Here is a 17,577-nt window from a genome sequence, read left to right as displayed (position 1 = left end):
TTATTTCTGAAGTTCTTGCCAATATCATTTCATAGGCCATCAGATTGTTCTGGGAGCAGCACAGCTAATCTTCTCTCCTCACCTCGAGGATCCCAAGTGTTGCGTCCATAATGGATCAGGAAATTGATACTCACAGCATTAGAGAATGGAAGTTTCGACCCTACTCCTGAGCCTAGTTCTACTAGCTACTAGACATACTGAAATATTAGGTTAAAATAAAAACCAAACTAAATCAACACCTAGTTTTCAAACATAGTCTTGGTACAGTATCTGTAATCTCAAGCTAGTCTTCAGTGGCCCAGCAGATACATATGTATCAGAAGTGGTTTTGTAACTGAACTTCACAAAAGCACCTAAAACATTTCTAGTGAAACATTTAGAACATTTTTGAAAAAACACTGATAGTCTGCCTTGCATTAAATCTTCCACATAGGTTTGTTCAAATCGGTTTTGTTTTAAATAATTCATTGCAATTATGGGCTGTTTTTAGACTTGATATATGAAAAAGGTTGTAATGTACCATACGTACTAACATTATATTGGTACTGTAGATGTATTATTTATGGACTCTTGTTCTTTAGATGCCTCCTACAATAGCTAAAGATGGAATCTCAGTTACCATAAACATGGCAAAGCACTTATATCATGAAATTTTCAGTTTAGCAATTTCTCCAAAAATACTTTGAGCACCTTGGACTGCATCAGCAAGGCTTTTTAACAAACATTTAGTCAACTTAATGGTTCGAAATCATTTGAAGTTTTTCCACCCTTGGTTTTTTAAAATAATAAAAGTCAAGTATCTCTGTCACCCAGGCTAGCCATCACTGGGTGGCTAAGCCACAAGAGAAATGGATTATGAATTAGTTCAGGGAGGGCATTCTATACATATCTCCAATTATGTACGGAATAAATAAACTTTATAATACTATACCATTTATTGTGCAGCTGCAATTATGACAATAAAGACAGCAACATTGACAGAATAGGCATACATACCAATAAATACATTATTTTCAAGGCAGAAAGATTTTCAGCTAAAACCTTGGTCCTAAGGGCAGTATTGAGCCAATGGATGGGCTTAAGGCAATAGAAAACTATTTTTTATTTCCTGGCTAAATATGTCTTTAAGCTGCAGTTATGTCCGTAAACCTTTATTAATTATTTAAGAAAAAAAGCAATTGAGAAGTTTATAGTTTTCCTAAAAAGCAAAAACATGAAGAAGTCTGGACATTTAAATTTAAAGTTACTGAAATAGAATGAAAAATACAGAAATTCAGTTAAAGTAACCCAAATAAACCTAGCTCTTTCCGTATCCCTTGCCACCATGGATCTCTACTTTCCTTCTCCGCAGCTACTTTAGATTTGGATAGGATTTTTTTGATGGCAATCTTAAATCCACTAAGGACCTGATCATGCTTCATTCCAATCAATGAGAGTTTTTCCATTGAGCTGCATGGGAGCACCGTCAGACTGATAAAGGCTTAATCCCATAGCACTTCTCAGCAACTTCAATTTGCAATTAAGCCAGGGTCATTGAATTGGGGGCATTCAGAATCTTGAAGGGTCAGATCTTAAATCCACTCTACCTTTGTAAGTTGCCTGTGGAGTCAGGGATCTCCAGACTGCATGGCTTTGATTTGGAATTTGCATGTCTACAATATGCATCTGTTATTCACTGCCATTCTACATGCCGGAAATGACCTCACCACACATTAAGTGGTGGGGATCTTTGACTGGCTTGTCAGAGAGGAAAGGAGTACTTGTGGCACCTTGGAGACTAACAAATTTATTTGAGCCACAAGTACTCCTTTTCTTTTTGCGAATACAGACTAACACGGCTGCTACTCTGAAACTTGTCAGAGAGGGTGTGTTGCCCCTTTAAGGGAGACTAGAGAGCCAGAGACTTACCTGCCACATGGAGGCAGCTCCATACCATTCAGGATGCTGACCCATCCCCCCAGGTGACCAGAAGAGAAGGGAACAATTTATTATTTATGCCCATGTCTTTGCAGTAAAAGCCCTCTTTTCACCTGGACCAGGCTGGGCAGATGCTTAATTTTTGTCCTGTTCTAAGAGATTTATAGAGCCATATATATAAGCTACAATCTATGCTACATCTCACAGTATGGCAACACTTTTTCACACTTTAAACTATTTACTTTGGGGGAATTGCCCCACCTATGATCCCTTCTGATGAAGAGATACAAAAGCCTGCATCCTTTTGTCTTTTTGAGTATAATCTAAAAAAAAAGCAGGAGCAGTTTGCTGTAGTGATGTGATGACAGGTACAGTTGAATTTAAATGCTACTCTAGCATACCATCAAACTGTCTACCTTTCTAGGCATCATTTTTTTTCAAATCTTAAAAGCAATTATATTTGGTAAAGGTGAGTCATTCACATCTGCAGTTCTTTTCTAATTCACCTATTCTAGCTTTTTAAAATTAACAAGAATAAAAGAATAATTAACTGACCGCCATAAAGATGAGATGACACGAACATTTAAAGCTTCTGTTAAGAATGTCCATGCAAAACACTTGTGAAAATGGACTGGTTTTCTGAAAGTGGAGAAAGTGCTGCCCAGATACCACAATGACTGGTGACCTCATACAATCATACATAGCTACATGGAAATGGAGTACCTGATCTGCTTTTTGAGACATACGAAATCACTGTAAAAATGAAGGAAAAGAGCCATGCAATCACCAGAATTTACGGCATCCTCTTTTCACACAACAGAGTAGAGACTACATGAACATGAAAGCTCTTTCTCACAAGCAACAAGCATGTTCTTATTTATCAGATTTAATTATTCACTTAAACTTTATTAAAATGTTTGTAATAAAATTGCAATACAATAATGTGTGATCATTTGTACCTAACAAAGTCTCACAGAGATAGTAGAGGGAAAAGCATATATATGCACTGTGTCATATATATGCACTGATACAATTATCTTTAAGATTTGAAAAATGAGAAATAAAGGGACTCACACTGCCCCTTTCTAGTAAATTTAAGAGTATAGATTAATCCCACAGAGAACGAAAATTCAAAATAAAGGATAAAATGGACCTTTATACCCCCTACTAGGTAAAGGGATGTTTCTGGTCTGCTTTCTTTAATGCACTCTCACTGTGGTGAGGTGATGGACGATGTCCAGTACAGTCTGCATACTTCAAATTTGACACTGAATTTCCTATCCTTATGGATCTTTAACATTAATGTAGGTTTAATTTTTATGCTGTGTATACAGTATATATATATATTTTTATATATATATATATATATATATACACACACTTAATTACAGTATATATATATACTTGCTGCCTTCCCTCCGAATCCTCAGTTCATTTCCTTGGACCATTTCCCAAGGGCCCCCAGCACCTTCTTTGCCCTTACCACAGAGCTTCAGCCTGCCAGTCTTAGCAGCTAGCCAGGAGCTCTCTCTAGCTTCCCCAGTCACTGCTGGCAGCACTGCTCTGCCCAGGGTGCTGGCACTCCTTCCTCCTGCTAGGAACCTGACTTTCCCTCCTCCAGCTCCAGGCAGTTACTGAAGCTGTTCTGCCCTGCAGCCCTTCTTATATGGGCCTGCCAGGCCCTGACTGGCTGTTCCTTGCAGCCCCTCTCCTATTGACTGCTTTCTGCACAGCCTCCCTAGGACTCTATTAACACCTTACAGGACAGTGTGGAGCAAATGCCCCATCAAAGGGTGCCTTTGGTGGACCACAAGGGGGAAATACAGGTGTGATTGCCCTGAACTGTGACACCAACCTTCTTTAGTTACCATGAGCCCACTGTACAGGCCTCAGAGGGAAAGAAAATTATAATCATATAGCCAAGAAACCTTTAAGATTTTCCTACAGGGAAATAGCTTTTCAGTGGATAATAATGTTGTAATTTTTAACAATCAGGGATTAAAAAAAATTGCAAAGTCCAACTGCAAAAGAAAAAAAAGGCAATATTTATGTGACACGATGCTTTTTTTAAAAATGGCATTTATTTGAAGCTGATCAGAGGTTTGGAACATTAAAATAAGTCCTATGGGAGATGAATTAGAGGCCTGCAGCAGGGGAGGTGGTTAGAGATGCAAAAATAATATACACATGGCTCTGCAATTTATCACATGGCTATCACCACCTCGTGTGTGTGTGTGTGTGTGTGTGTGTATGTGTGTGCACAGTATGTGTGTATGTAGGTGAAATAGCTCTTCCTCATGTATAAAGACATGTGTGTTGAGTCATATGTTATATTGCAGAGCCATGTGAATACTGATGTTATCACTCACCTCTGACCTTTTCATTTACCCTCTGCCTCCTAATGCATTTCCCTGGGACTTATTCTAACATTCGAAACACATGAGCAACTTCAAAGAGCCACCATTTTTTTTAAAATCAACCTGTCAAGAAATGTTTCTTCCTTCTCCCACCATAGTGGAATTTCACCCACAAAAAGTTATACCTGCCCCAGGCCTAGGATGGGCAAGGTTATTTTGTCCTGGACCAGTGACAAGTTTTCTATATATAAAAATGTCACAACTGTGAAGTCCATTATCTCACAACTCTGCCTGGATAGAAATGGGAGCTTTATATGGTGCATTGGGAACGGGAGATGCCCAGTGAGACCAAATACTGACCTGATTCCTGGAAAGGGCCCAAGATACTGAACTTTAACTCATGAGATTTTTAGGTATAGAAAAGATACTTTAAATCATTTTAAGGCATTTCTATGGCGGACTCTGAGCCTCCATAGTTACGTTCTAACTAAGGCATCTGTTTTGCAGGCTCAGAAATAGCATGGTTTAAATACTTTTTTTAAAGTTTCTAAACTAGTTATTTTTATTTTCTCTAACATATGTGACATACGCATAGATCAGACAATGGTCTTGTGTAGTATAAAGGTTTTATTAGCATTCATTTGGGATAACCTGCATGATTCAGTAGAGGCTTCCCCATTCTTGAGCAGTGTGACTATCCCAAATTCATGTTGATAAAACATTTATAACCATACCAGATCACTATGGATTACTCACACACAAGTGCCTGGCAATCTAAAAGTAACACAAGGGCAAGTGAGGGATCTAAATTCAGGATATAATCTTTGTTGCTTACTTCCAGGCAAATATACAGGGACTGGGATGCTGAAGGTAGTTTGTTCATTCTCTGTGGGAATGGTGTGAGACCAGCACAGCTCATTTTTAGTGACTCTTCCAGCCAACTCAAGGCACAGTATTGACGGACTCCAGAGGAAGAAGTAACATACCAACCCTCTTCAGCACAGGGAATGTCACTGTGGCCAAGGGTATTTGTGAGTGGGGGAAGGGGAAACGTAGAGGGATCCCCAGCATAGTTGTGGACTTGGAGGACTCTTGCCTTCTTGAAAGGCTACAAAGTATTTTTGCTCATTCTTTCCATAAAAATAGAATATCAGCATAATTAATTCTAACACATACTGAACTACTTTTAACCTATGTCTTAACTAATTAGTGATTTGACAACTTGAGACTTGCAATTTCTTAATTAGGCTATTAAAGTTTCAGGGGTTATCAAAATCGCAGCCAGGCTGGATTTGGAATCATTCTAGAAATTAAAGTTAAATAACTAGATTTTAAATATCATTATTAAATATATATATATATTGTGACAGGGTTGGGCCAGATGGCTATAGGAGAGTAATAGAAGGTAGATATATTAGCCCCAGACTAAGTAGGTCCCTTTTCCCTGAGTAAGGTAACAGGGAAGGTTCCAGAACAATCAGGAACCTTCTGGAGACAATTAAGACAGGCTGATTAGAGCACCTGCAGCCAATCAAGAAGCTGCTAGAATCAATTAAGGCAGGCTAATCAGGGCACCTGGGTTTTAAAAAGGAGCTCACTTCAGTTTGTGGTGTGCGTGTGAGGAGCTGGGAGCAAGAGGCACTAGAAGCTGAGAGTGAGAACGCGGACTTTTGGAGGACTGAGGTGTACAAGCATTATCAGACACCAGGAGGAAGGTCCTATGGTGAGGATAAAGAAGGTGTTGGGAGGAGGCCATGGGGAAGTAGCCCAGGGAGTTGTAGCTGTCACACAGCTGTTCCAGGAAGCACTCTCGACAGCTGCATTCCACAGGGCCCTGGGCTGGAACCCGGAGTAGAGGGCGGGCCCGGGTTCCCCCCGAATCCTCCCAACTCCTGGTCAGACACAGGAGTCATCGACCTGGACTGTGGGTTCAGAAAAACGGCCAAGCTGAGGGCTGCCGTGAAGCTCCAAGGCGAGCAAATCCGCCAGTAAGTGCAAGACCCCCGCAGGAACTTTGTCACAATATATATTGTCGCAACCATCTACAGGGTCCCAGAGTAATGGATTGGCCCGGGCCCTTCACCACTGAGGAACTGGCCAGACAATGGGTTGCAGTCACCACTGAGGGAAGTGGCTTGGCAGTGGACTGCAGGTCCCCCAGTAATGGGGAGCACAGAGTGTGGCACGACCGGAGGGGTGTGTCCTGAAGAGAATGCTGCGGTCCTTAGAGTGATGTGGGTCCTGGAGCAGAAGTGACGGCAGCAAGACATCACCAGAAGAAGGCACCCTGGCTAACAGCTAATCCCTAGGACAGCCAGCAGGAGGTGCTAGTGTTGTGAGTCAAACCCCGTCACACACCCTTTTTAGGCTCCCGGCTCCTCAGGTATAACCTCTCCTGGGCAGAGACCCACATCCCCTGATTGGGATTTTTTGAGTCTGCTCAGTTCCCTGCCTACACTATGATATCTCCAGCAAGCCAGAGTGTGTAAATAGGCTGGTGTCTGTGGTTTGCTTTCCCTCTGAAGGCTCTGAACAGCTGTAATTGCCAGCAGTCACAAGTTACTACATGTATTTATTCTTAAAGTGAAAGCATCAGAGAGAAAACATTAAAACAATAGAAGAACCTACACACATGCTAAAAAGCTTACCAGAGGTCATCCCAATTCCAACCTTGGTCTCTGGTGGTTTTATGTCCTCCAAAACCCACAGCTGGGCTTTTCCTGTGGTTATGAGTTCATAACTATCTCAGATTCAGAACCAGAACCAACATGAATAATGCAGTCTTTACTTTCTACAGCTTGGGCCTGTGATCTTGGCTTCATGTAATAGGTGACAAGCAGAAAAAGGTCCACTCCTCAGGGCTTAGCTTGAAAAGGTGATTTTCTTGAATATTTCACAGGAAATCCACTTCACATGTATTGTCCCAAAAGTCCATTCTTGTCTGGCACATTGTTCAACATAATCATTTGATCACCCAGGCCTTCCATCACATTTCCCTCCTACAGAAGTTACACACAATCCTGGCCCACAATAACCCATACACTTTGCATTAAGTACAAAGAACCCCAAAGATACTTAAATTTAATTCAATAGGATTTCAAAGATATTGCAGGAAACTGCCATATCTGTCACAATTGGTTTCACCAGCAGAATGTTACAAACAATACTTAGCACCAATAAACCTTTAAAAGCTTTAACTCAGAACTAAAATAGTTCTGGCATATACTTGTGGCATTTAAACAGTACAGAATGGTGTGATCTAAAAGTTTTATTGGTCTGGGATAACTTACATAAATCACTAGTGACTTCACCACTTGTGAGTAACGTGGCTCTCCCAGACACACATCAAAAACCTTTGTAACACTCACCCATGTATTCTCTCTATCTTCCGCACATGCACCTAGCAGTCTAGTTAATGGCAGCACAAAGTTATTTGGGGATCAGGGTGGAGGCTGTGGGAGATGAGTTTCTAGACTATACAGAGTTTCTTACCTTGTTTGGAAATGGAAACTTGCTCTGTTCCACTTTTCCAGGTGTGTGAATAGCTGAGAGTGGTGGAGGCCAGGAATGGGTCATCTCCTGGAAAATAATATTGTACAATAAACTATATTTAAAAAGACAATATAATATGAGGCAACGATGATGACATACTAGTAGTAGATTTCTGGATAGTGGCATATATATGGAACTTTCTGCAGATATATTTTCATAATTTCTAGGATACATTTAGTTTATATATAATCTAGTCAATAAACGAGTTACATTATTTATCACAGATTGTTGGGAGCATTTTTTAAAATGAATGATTTTTTTTTAATGGTTAATGTTTTTTGAGTGCAAGAAGTTTGATTTTCTGATTAACTGCACCCCAAGCTTCAGTCATGCAATGTATTATGTGAATGGCCGAGAACACATACAAGTTGGTGAGAATAAGAGAAACACAAAATGGATTATTTCCTTACATGTAATAAAAGGAACAGAAATTTCAGTTCATGACCAAGTAATTAAGTATGGAATATGGACTAATCATAACATGGATCCAACTATCAGGGTTTGGATAATAAAGGCTGGAAGCTGAACTTGGTAATAGATTAATAGATTCCAAGGCCAGAAGAGACCATTGTGATCATCTAGTCTGACCTCCTGCATAACACAGGCCATAGAACTTCCCCAAAATAATTCCTACAGTATATCTTTTAGAAATAATATTCAATTTTGATTTAAAAATTGCCAGTGATGGAGAATCCACCATGACCCTTCGTAAATTGTTCCAATGGTTAGCTACCCTCACTGTTAAAAATTTTATGTCTTATTTCTAGTCTGAATTTGTCTAGCTTCAACTTCCAGCCATTGGATCATATTATACCTTTTTGCGCTAGACTGAATATATAATATTTGTTTCCCTTGTAGGCACTTGTTGACTGTATTGAAGTCATGCCTTTACTTTCTCTTTGTTAAGCTAGACTCAAGAAGCTCAATCTAACACTATAAGGCATATTTTCTAATCCTTTAATCATTCTCATGGATCTTCTCTGAACCCTCTCCTGTGTATCAATGTCTTTCTTGAATTGTTGCACCAGAACTGGGCACTGTATTCCAGCAGTGGTCATAGAAGTGCCAAATACAGAGGTAAAATAACCTCTCTACTCCTACTTGAGATTCCTCTGTTTAGCATTGGTCCTTTTGGCCACGACGTCGCACTGGGAGCCCATGTTTAGCAGATGATCTACCACTGCCCTGAAAGTGTCTTTCAGAGTCATTGCTTTCCATGAAGAGTCCCCCATCCTGTCAGTGCAGCCTACATTCTTTGTTCTTAGATGTACACATTTACATAGAGCTCTATTAAAACACATTATATCTGCTTGCACCTCACTTACCAGGTGATCTAGATCACTCTGTATCAGTAACTCTGAAATGTTTGTAACTCTGAACAAAACGTTATGGTTGTTCTTTCAAAAGTTTACAACTGAACATTGACTTAATACAACTTTGAAACTTTACTATGCAGAAGAAATATGCTGCTTTGCCTTTATTTTGTTTTTAGTAGTTTACAGTTAACACAGTACTGTACTGTATTTGTTTTTTTGTTTTTTGGGGGACGGGGGGTCTCTACTACTGCCTGAATGCATACTTCCAATTCAAAATGAGGTGCGTGGTTGACCAGTCAGTTCGTAACTCTGGTGTTTGTAACTCTGAGATTCTGCTGTACCTGCAATTACCATTTTACTTCAGTGGGAATTGAATATGCTCACAGTCTCCTGCTGTTCAGTGCCCTATCAGTCCCTTAAACAAGGAGTTCTCCGCTCAGCTTTTTGTCCTCTCCCTGCATTTACTGAATTAGTTATTTGGTTTTAGCAAGGAGATATGTTTACCTTCTCCTGGCTGCATACAATATTTTAAGAGCAACTTCAAGGTAAGCAATTCCTTCATAGTCTAAGCCTGAGCAACTTAGCCTTCAAAGGGTGGTTCAAGGCTGCTCTTTTTGGCAAAAAATAATATTTTCATTTGAAAAAGGAAGTGTGAACAACTTGTGCATTCTTGTTCAACAACAATGGAATAGAGCATTGGGCATTTCATGGCCTGCCTTAATAATTCTTTCTCAGAACAAAGTCTCTGAGTGTTCTGCCAATGAAGTAATCTATTTGACTAACCATTCCAAGATGGTTTATGAGTTATAAATGTCACCTTCAAAATGTTCTTGATAAACAGTTTATTTTCTAATAAAAAACTGCATTCTTTTGTGTTATTTGAAGCTAAAAATCTTAAATGATTTATTATACCTGTGTACACTCTGTGGTGCCTCTAATCAGAGCATCATCTGGTTTGAAGTTTCACTATCAAAATTGCTTTGCTTTTCAGTTCTTTCGGGCAGATTGATCATCTTATGACTCTCTTATCAGATAAGTGCCACCAACAGCAGTACATAGTAATTTTTATTATACAGTAAATCCTTTAAACACAGACAACCAATTACTCTATAGTTTGTTATACAGAAGAACTATTTCTTATTGCTATGAGTGCCTGATACAGAGAATAATTTTCAAAACATCAATTAATTACATTTTGAAAAAAAAATTCTTACAGTAATGGTTTATTATGATTATATATTTACAGAATGGAGATTTGTAGTATGTTCTCTAGCCCTATGGCTGTGTGACCTAAACACTAAAAATTTTCCCAGGCTATGCCCTGTTGGGACCACTATCTCATGCTGTTGCATCTCATAATTAAATTACTTACATTTTAAAAGTTGGGGGTTTTTGCATACCACACCCATTTTCATTTATGAATGAAAGATATGTGTGTTTCCTCCAGTGGATGAAGTTCAGACCCCAAAGAAACCATGGGTTTATCTGTTCAGAGGGAGACAGCTCAAAAATATAGCCAGAATCTAACTATGGCGCCTTATTTGTTTAAGGGAGGAATGTTTTACTTCAGCTCTTGTAATTGTGGAACCGGCATGCAGATAGGAAGCATTGCTGGTAACTTTACCCTAAATATACGACATTTCTAGAGATATGCTTCTCCGCCCTTAAGATTTCCGTTTGTCTAAGAGCCAGGTCCCCTGGGTTATATAATTGCTGAATTCTCAGTCTCACCTTGACAGAAACATTTTCTAAGAAGTCTGCTATTCGGTGTACAGAAACCAATCTGTTACAGCAAGATATCTTTGTCCTCCCACCTTGCCTTCCTAGATCTGGCAATGAAACCTCTATCCATAGAAAGCATAAGAGTGCTGATTAAAAGTGAGGATGACCTTTTCTGACATGTTAAAATCTTTCATATTTTTTTCCAGGATTATTTCTCATCCACATTTAGACAAAAAAATGGTTTAAATGGTCTTTTTCTACTAATTTCTCTACTACTCACTTTGTGCTTTGCTGTATAATTTTAATTTGATGTAACCCATTGTGACATACAGACTTCATAGGAGCACTGATGTTTACTGGGGTACTCATCTTTATCATATGCCTCCAAATTTGCCGTTACTGAACTGATATTTTAAATTGGGATTACATGATATATTTTTTGTCTAAATTTGAATGTCAAATTATGGGAAATTAAAAAGAATTAATAAAATATAAGTACAAAACTGTTATGAAAAATCAATCCTCTGTATTATAAGCACTATGCCACGAAGTAGTAACACATTTTGAAAGCTGATGGCTCAGAAATGGCTAAAGGAAATTTTGTAGAACCAAAACTTTATGCAATATGCACAGTCTCCTTAATACTGTTGGAGAACACCAAGCAATAAATCTTGAAAACAGGAATAAATATTTAGGTGTACTACAACATTTCAAATGTTGCACGGTCAATGTCAAATAAATATAGAAAATAAACTCTTGTGAATTTTGTCACAGTTTATGGCCACTGCACCTGTATGTCCCAGTCCTTGGGGTCCACAAGGCATCCACTCTAGACTCCCAGCTCCTCAGCTGTCACCTCTCTTGGGTGAAGATGTGTGTCTCTCTCCCTCCTAATCAGGGTTTTTCCAGACTGCACAGCTCCCTACCTATACTGTCAGTTTCTCAGCAAGTCAGACTGCCTGAGCAGGCCTCCTTCGCTTTCTCCTCAGAGGCTATAAACAGTGTAATTGCCCATAGTTAAGTTACCACACAACTGTTTCTAAGCAAGCACATTTATTCTTAAGGTGAAAGCACAATAGAAAAAAACATATTAAAGGAACAGAAGAACCTACATGTATGTTAGTAAAGTTACCAGAGATCACCCATCAGTGTTATGGGGCCTCAGAAGGCCAAAGTCCTTCCAACCTTTGGGGCACCCCTAAGAGAGAAGGTCCCTTCCATTTGCTGGAGCAGAAAGAAGGCCCTAATTCAGTTTAAATTCAGGCTATTTATCCAAAAGTTCTTTCTTTGTCCGTTGCTCTCTGGAGAATCGAGTCTGAACTAATATATGAGAGCCTCCCCAGGTGCTGGTACCGCTCTGGAAGTATACTCAACCTGAATTTGCCTGCCTCCAGCCCCCACTCTTAATTCCTGGAGGGGCTGTGGTTACCCTCCCTCATAGGATTACATTCAATCCTTGGCCCACGGTGACACCAACTTAATACGGTATGATCTCTTGAAGAGATTGCAGAAAATTGCCAGATCTGTCAGCAGTCTGGGACAAGTCTCATGATATTTGGTGTATTTGATAAAACAGCTCCTGTAGTAAAGTTAATATGTGAGAATATCACTTTCCTTTAAAAAGAAAAATGAAAGTTTCTAGCCCTGAAAACATGAACCCCCAAAGGCTCAAAAACCAGAAGGCAAATAAAAAGAACCCAACATTTATTTAAAAAAAATTTCAAGTTTATAAGGCGAATCTTATTTTGGGGGAGTGGGAGGACACTTTACTCATGATTTTGAATGCTTGGGGTTGAATGTATAGATATACATAATATGCAAGCCTGAAAGTACAGATCTACAGAACAGTAGATTTAGGTTAGATATTAGGAAAATCTTTCCAGTTAGAGGTTTCAGAGTAGCAGCCGTGTTAGTCACCGCCCACTGTTCCTCAGACGTTCCTGTTAACTGCTAGAAATGGCCCACCTTGATTATCACTACAAAAGGTTTTCTCCCCCCCGCCCCACTCTCCTGCTGGTAATAGCTCATCTTAAGTGATCACTCTCCTTACAGTGTGTATGATAACACCCATTTTTTCATGTTCTGTGTGTATATAAATCTCCTCACTGTATTTTCCACTGAATGCATCCGATGAAGTGAGCTGTAGCTCACGAAAGCTTATGCTGAAATAAATTGATTGGTCTCTAAGATGCCACTAGTACTCCTTTTCTTTTTCCAGTAGAAGAATAGTTAATCACTGGAACAGGCTTCCAAGGAAGGTTGTAGAATATCTGTCATTGAAGGTTTTTAGGAACAGGTTAAAACGAACACCTGTCAGTGATGGTCTAGGTATATTTGATCCTGTCTCAGTGCAGGAAGCTGGATTAGAGGACCTCTCATGATTCCTTCTGCCCTACATTTCTATCATTCTAAGATTTCATATGATTTCTAAATTAGAGAGAAAAAACACCGTAACTCTTACATTTTATATTGAATAATTATTCAGGTACATAATGCACTGGATTACCAGAGAATGGTCTAATCTGAAAGAAATGCAAGATTTCCCCCCCAACATTAGATCACTTTAATGATTTATGTCTTGAAAAAAAATAATTACCAAAAAGAAATCACAAAACCAAGAAACCATTTGGGGCTTGGAAGTTGAAAAACAATCTGTCCAAAAGGCTGAATTCTGATTTCTAAATTAGAATTAAATTAATCCCTTCAAATCATGGGACTGTTGAAAAAAAAAGCCTCTGAGCTGTCCAATTTGTTTGAAATGGTGACAATTAGGGCTGTCAAATGATTAAAAAAATTTCTTGCGATTCATCGCACAGTTAAACAATAATAAAAAACCATTTATTTAAATATTTTTGGATGTTTTCTACATTTTCAAATATTTTTATTTCAATTACAACACAGAATACAAAGTGTACAATGCTCACTTTATATTTATTTTTATTACAAACATTTGCACTGCAAAAAACAAAAGAAATAGTATTTTTCCATTCACCTAATACAAGTATTGTAGTGCAATCTCTTTATCATGAAAGTTGAACTGATGTAAGCAGTGTCAGGATGAGCTCCACCCTGACATCTGGCGGTGAGGTGTGGCAAGTTGTGGAAAAGAACTTCAGGGGCCAATCTCATTTGCATAGGCACACCCACCCCACCTAGAATGAGGCCATAGCTGCCCAAATGGTCACTTTGGCTGCTGTGGGATCCCCAGTGTCTCTGTTATTGGGGCAGGAAGAATAAATTGTTATTACCCTGATTATGGGAACTGTGCTTGGAACTGTACTTGGCCTTTTGTTATGATGGAGGGACTCACCATCAACTAAGTAGCACTCGCTAGGCAAGGGTCATGGGTTCCAAAACTCTGTGAATTGAGAGAGGCTAGGGATAAGTATTAATACTTGGTGGCATGGGCCCCTTGGTGAGGGCCTTACATGATAATTGCATTTCCTCCTCTCTCCACTGTGGAATATCAGAGCTAATTTTGATTCCATTAGGAGTCTAGTTACAGGCTGCTGAGCTCACTTTGGGCTAATGGTGCACCAGAACTGAGGCTCCCCTACTACAAGCTGAATTCAACAAAGAGCTGAACTGACTACGAGCTGAAATTACTGAGCATCGTGTTAAGTAGTGGGGGAGCCTGAAGATATATTGGGGAGCAGTTTGCGGGACGGCTGGAGTGCCTTGTGGACAGGCTGGTAGAGCAGTTCGTGGGACGGTGGGAGCTGCTTGTGGGGAGCCGAGCGGAGCGAGGCAGTTCGTGGGGTGGCTGGCGGAGCAGAGCGAAGGCCTATGGAGCTGTGGGGCGGTCAGTTTCAGATCATGTAAGGTGCCCCTTACCTCTCTCTTCCACCCCCACCCCCCATCTCCACCCAGGTTGGGAGGTAAAGCTCTGCAGATAAACTTTCAAACTCTGGAGCTGCCCTGACCAGGGACAGAGACTTTTGGGTCACTGGACTTTTGGGACTTTGGGCGATTTGGGGTTGCTGGCCTCAAGAACCAAAAAGAAAGGGCATGCCCCAATTTGCTTGGGGTGGGTTTTTTTGCTCATGGGTTGTGTTATGAATCCTGTTGGTGGTGTTTGCCCAACATAATGCCACATTGTTTCTCTCTGTTATTAAAAGGCTTTTTGCTACACTCAGACTATGTGCTTCTGAGAGGGGAAGTATTGCCTCTTGGAGGCGCCCAGCGGGGGTGGTATATATTTGTCCCAGGTCACTGGGTGGGGGCTCGAGCCGGTTTGCATTGTGTTATTGGAATGGATCCCCTAGATATTGAACCCGGCCCTTGTTGCTGCCAACTCTGATGGGCAGAAGGGTTACACTTACAAATGTGGAATTATGTACAAAAAATAACTGCATTCACAAATAAAAAAACGTAAAACTTTAGTGCCTAGAAAGTCCACTCAGTTCTACTTCTTGTACAGCCAATCACTCAGACAAACAAGTTTGTTTACATTTGCAGGAGATAATGGTGCCCACTTCTTGTTTATAATGTCATCTGAAAGTGAAAACAGGCATTCATATGGCACTATTATAGCCGGCGTCACAAGATATTTACATGCCAGATATGCTAAAGATTCATATGTCCCTTCATGCTTCAATCACCATTCCAGAAGACATGCTGATAGTGGGTTCTGCTCGATAACAATCCAAAGCAGTGGGGACCGACACATGTTTATTTTCATTATCTGAGTCAGATGGTTGATTTTCCTTTTTGGTGGTTTGGGTTTTGTAGTTTCCGCATCAGAGTGTTGTGTTTTTAAGACTTCTGAAAGCATGCTCCACACTTCGTCCCTCATATTTTGGAAGGCACTTCAGATTCTTAAACCTTGGCTCGAGTGCTGTAGCTATCTTTAGAAGTTTCACATTGGTACCTTCTTTGCATTTTGTCAAATCTGCAGTGAAAGTATTCTTAAAATGAACAACATATGCTGGGTCATCATCTGAGACTGCTATAACATGAAACATATGGCAGAATGTGGGTAAAACAGCAGGAAATATACAATTCCCCCCCAAGGAGTTCAGTCATAAATTTAATTAATGCATTTTTTTTAATGAGCATCACCAGCATGGAAGCATGTCCTCTGGAACGGTGGCCGAAGCATGAAGAGGCAAACAAATATTTAGCATATCTGGCATGTAAATACCTTGCAATGCCAGCTACAAAAGTGCCATGCAAATGCCTATTCTCACTTTCAGGTGACATTGTAAATAAGATGGGGGCAGCATTATCTCCCATAAATGTAAACAAAAACATTTCTCTGAGCGATTGGCTGAACAAGAAGTAGGACTGAGTGGACTTTTAGGCTCTAACGTTCTACATTGTTTTATTTTTGAAGGCAGTTTTTTTTGGTACATAATTCTACATTTGTAAGTTACACTTTCACAATAAAGAGATTGCACTACAGTACTTGTATAAGGTGAACTGAAAAATACTATTTCTTTTATCGTTTTTACAGTGCAAATATTTGTAATAAAATAATATAAAGTGAGCAGTGTATACTTTGTATTCTGTGTTGCAACTGAAATCAATATATTTGAAAATGTAGAAAAACATTCAAAACTATTTAATAAATTTCAATTGGTATTCTATTGTTTAACAGTGCGATTAAAACTGCAATTAATCGCGATTAATTTTTTTGAGTTAATTGCATGAGTTAACTGCGATTAATCGTCAGCCCTAGTGACAATGTTAAAATTCCTCCCCTAGTGGGGAATATGCCACTGACAGATCATTTAGGTGATACTGGGTGTTGTAATATTATGCATTGATTTTACATTGGCTCAAATTCATTCACTGGTGCACACTGACATATTTATGGACTGAGACACACTGTATTATTTTGCGTGCACACACACACACGTATTATATTATAACTATTTTCCTTTCCACCTATGTGAATCAGATTTCAGTAGTTAAATGCAAATGTTCAGTTTTGCAGACAGAAGCAGGTAATCTTGCATAATATGCAAACTCAGCTTTTATTCAGATTGAAGAAGAAACATTCAGATGAAAAATCCACAATGTATACCCTAAGTGTAAAATTAGTTTCAGAAACACCAATTAAGTAAGAAGACATTTTTTTGGATTAATGACTGGTTATGCAGTGGTTCGTTTTGGACTTTTAAGCCTAACTTGTAATTAATTTTCAGGAAGAGTACTGTGCAGTGGTAAATAATAGTAATGGTTCCAGACTGAAGGCAATGCTGTCTATTTAGTGCTATCCATCTCTCTGTATGGCATTTGAAACCAGTAATGTTTATCTAGGTGAAAATGTTCAGGAAACTTGTAATTTAATAAAAAGCAGTGAATTCAAGTCTCCATTGGACTTGGGTTTAACTTCTCCTGTTTACTTCTGTATTCGTTTTTTCCCATAGTCAAAAATGAGCATTGGGCCAGTGGTTACCTATCAAACTCCACCTTCTCACTGAAAGTTCAAGAAGAGGTTGGGAGAATGTGTTAAAAGGTCCTGATGCCAATGGCGTAAAAAAGGTAAAGGGAAATTCATGGGACAGGGAATAATCAAAGATCAAGAGAAATTCATGAAGGACAGAAGAGAGGAGGCCAAGGCCTATTAAGAGTCATGAGAAGAAACATAGAATCATAGACACTAGAGATGGAAGAGACCTATAGGATAAGTCTAGAAGTTCTCAGATTTTCAACAGTAAATGAAACACAGGACTTGTCATACTGGATCACAACTGAGATCCATCTCA

The 17,577-nt window shown here is 39.4% G+C and overlaps 1 protein-coding gene across 4 annotated transcripts in view; it reads right to left on the bottom strand.

Moving 5' to 3' along the window:
• The window catches only part of AFF3 (ALF transcription elongation factor 3), a 466,113-nt gene that overhangs the window by 184,452 nt on the left and 264,084 nt on the right, over nt 1-17,577 (bottom strand). For all 4 annotated transcript variants that reach the window (XM_074965024.1, XM_074965032.1, XM_074965041.1 and 1 more), the window contains exon 5: nt 7,767-7,853. In XM_074965024.1, coding sequence (XP_074821125.1) covers nt 7,767-7,853 — 87 coding nt within the window. The remainder of the gene's footprint in view (nt 1-7,766; nt 7,854-17,577) is intronic.

Source organism: Natator depressus, chromosome 1 (assembly GCF_965152275.1).
Source record: "Natator depressus isolate rNatDep1 chromosome 1, rNatDep2.hap1, whole genome shotgun sequence".
Classification (NCBI taxonomy): domain Eukaryota; kingdom Metazoa; phylum Chordata; order Testudines; family Cheloniidae; genus Natator; species Natator depressus.
This window is presented reverse-complemented; position numbering and strand designations above follow the sequence as displayed.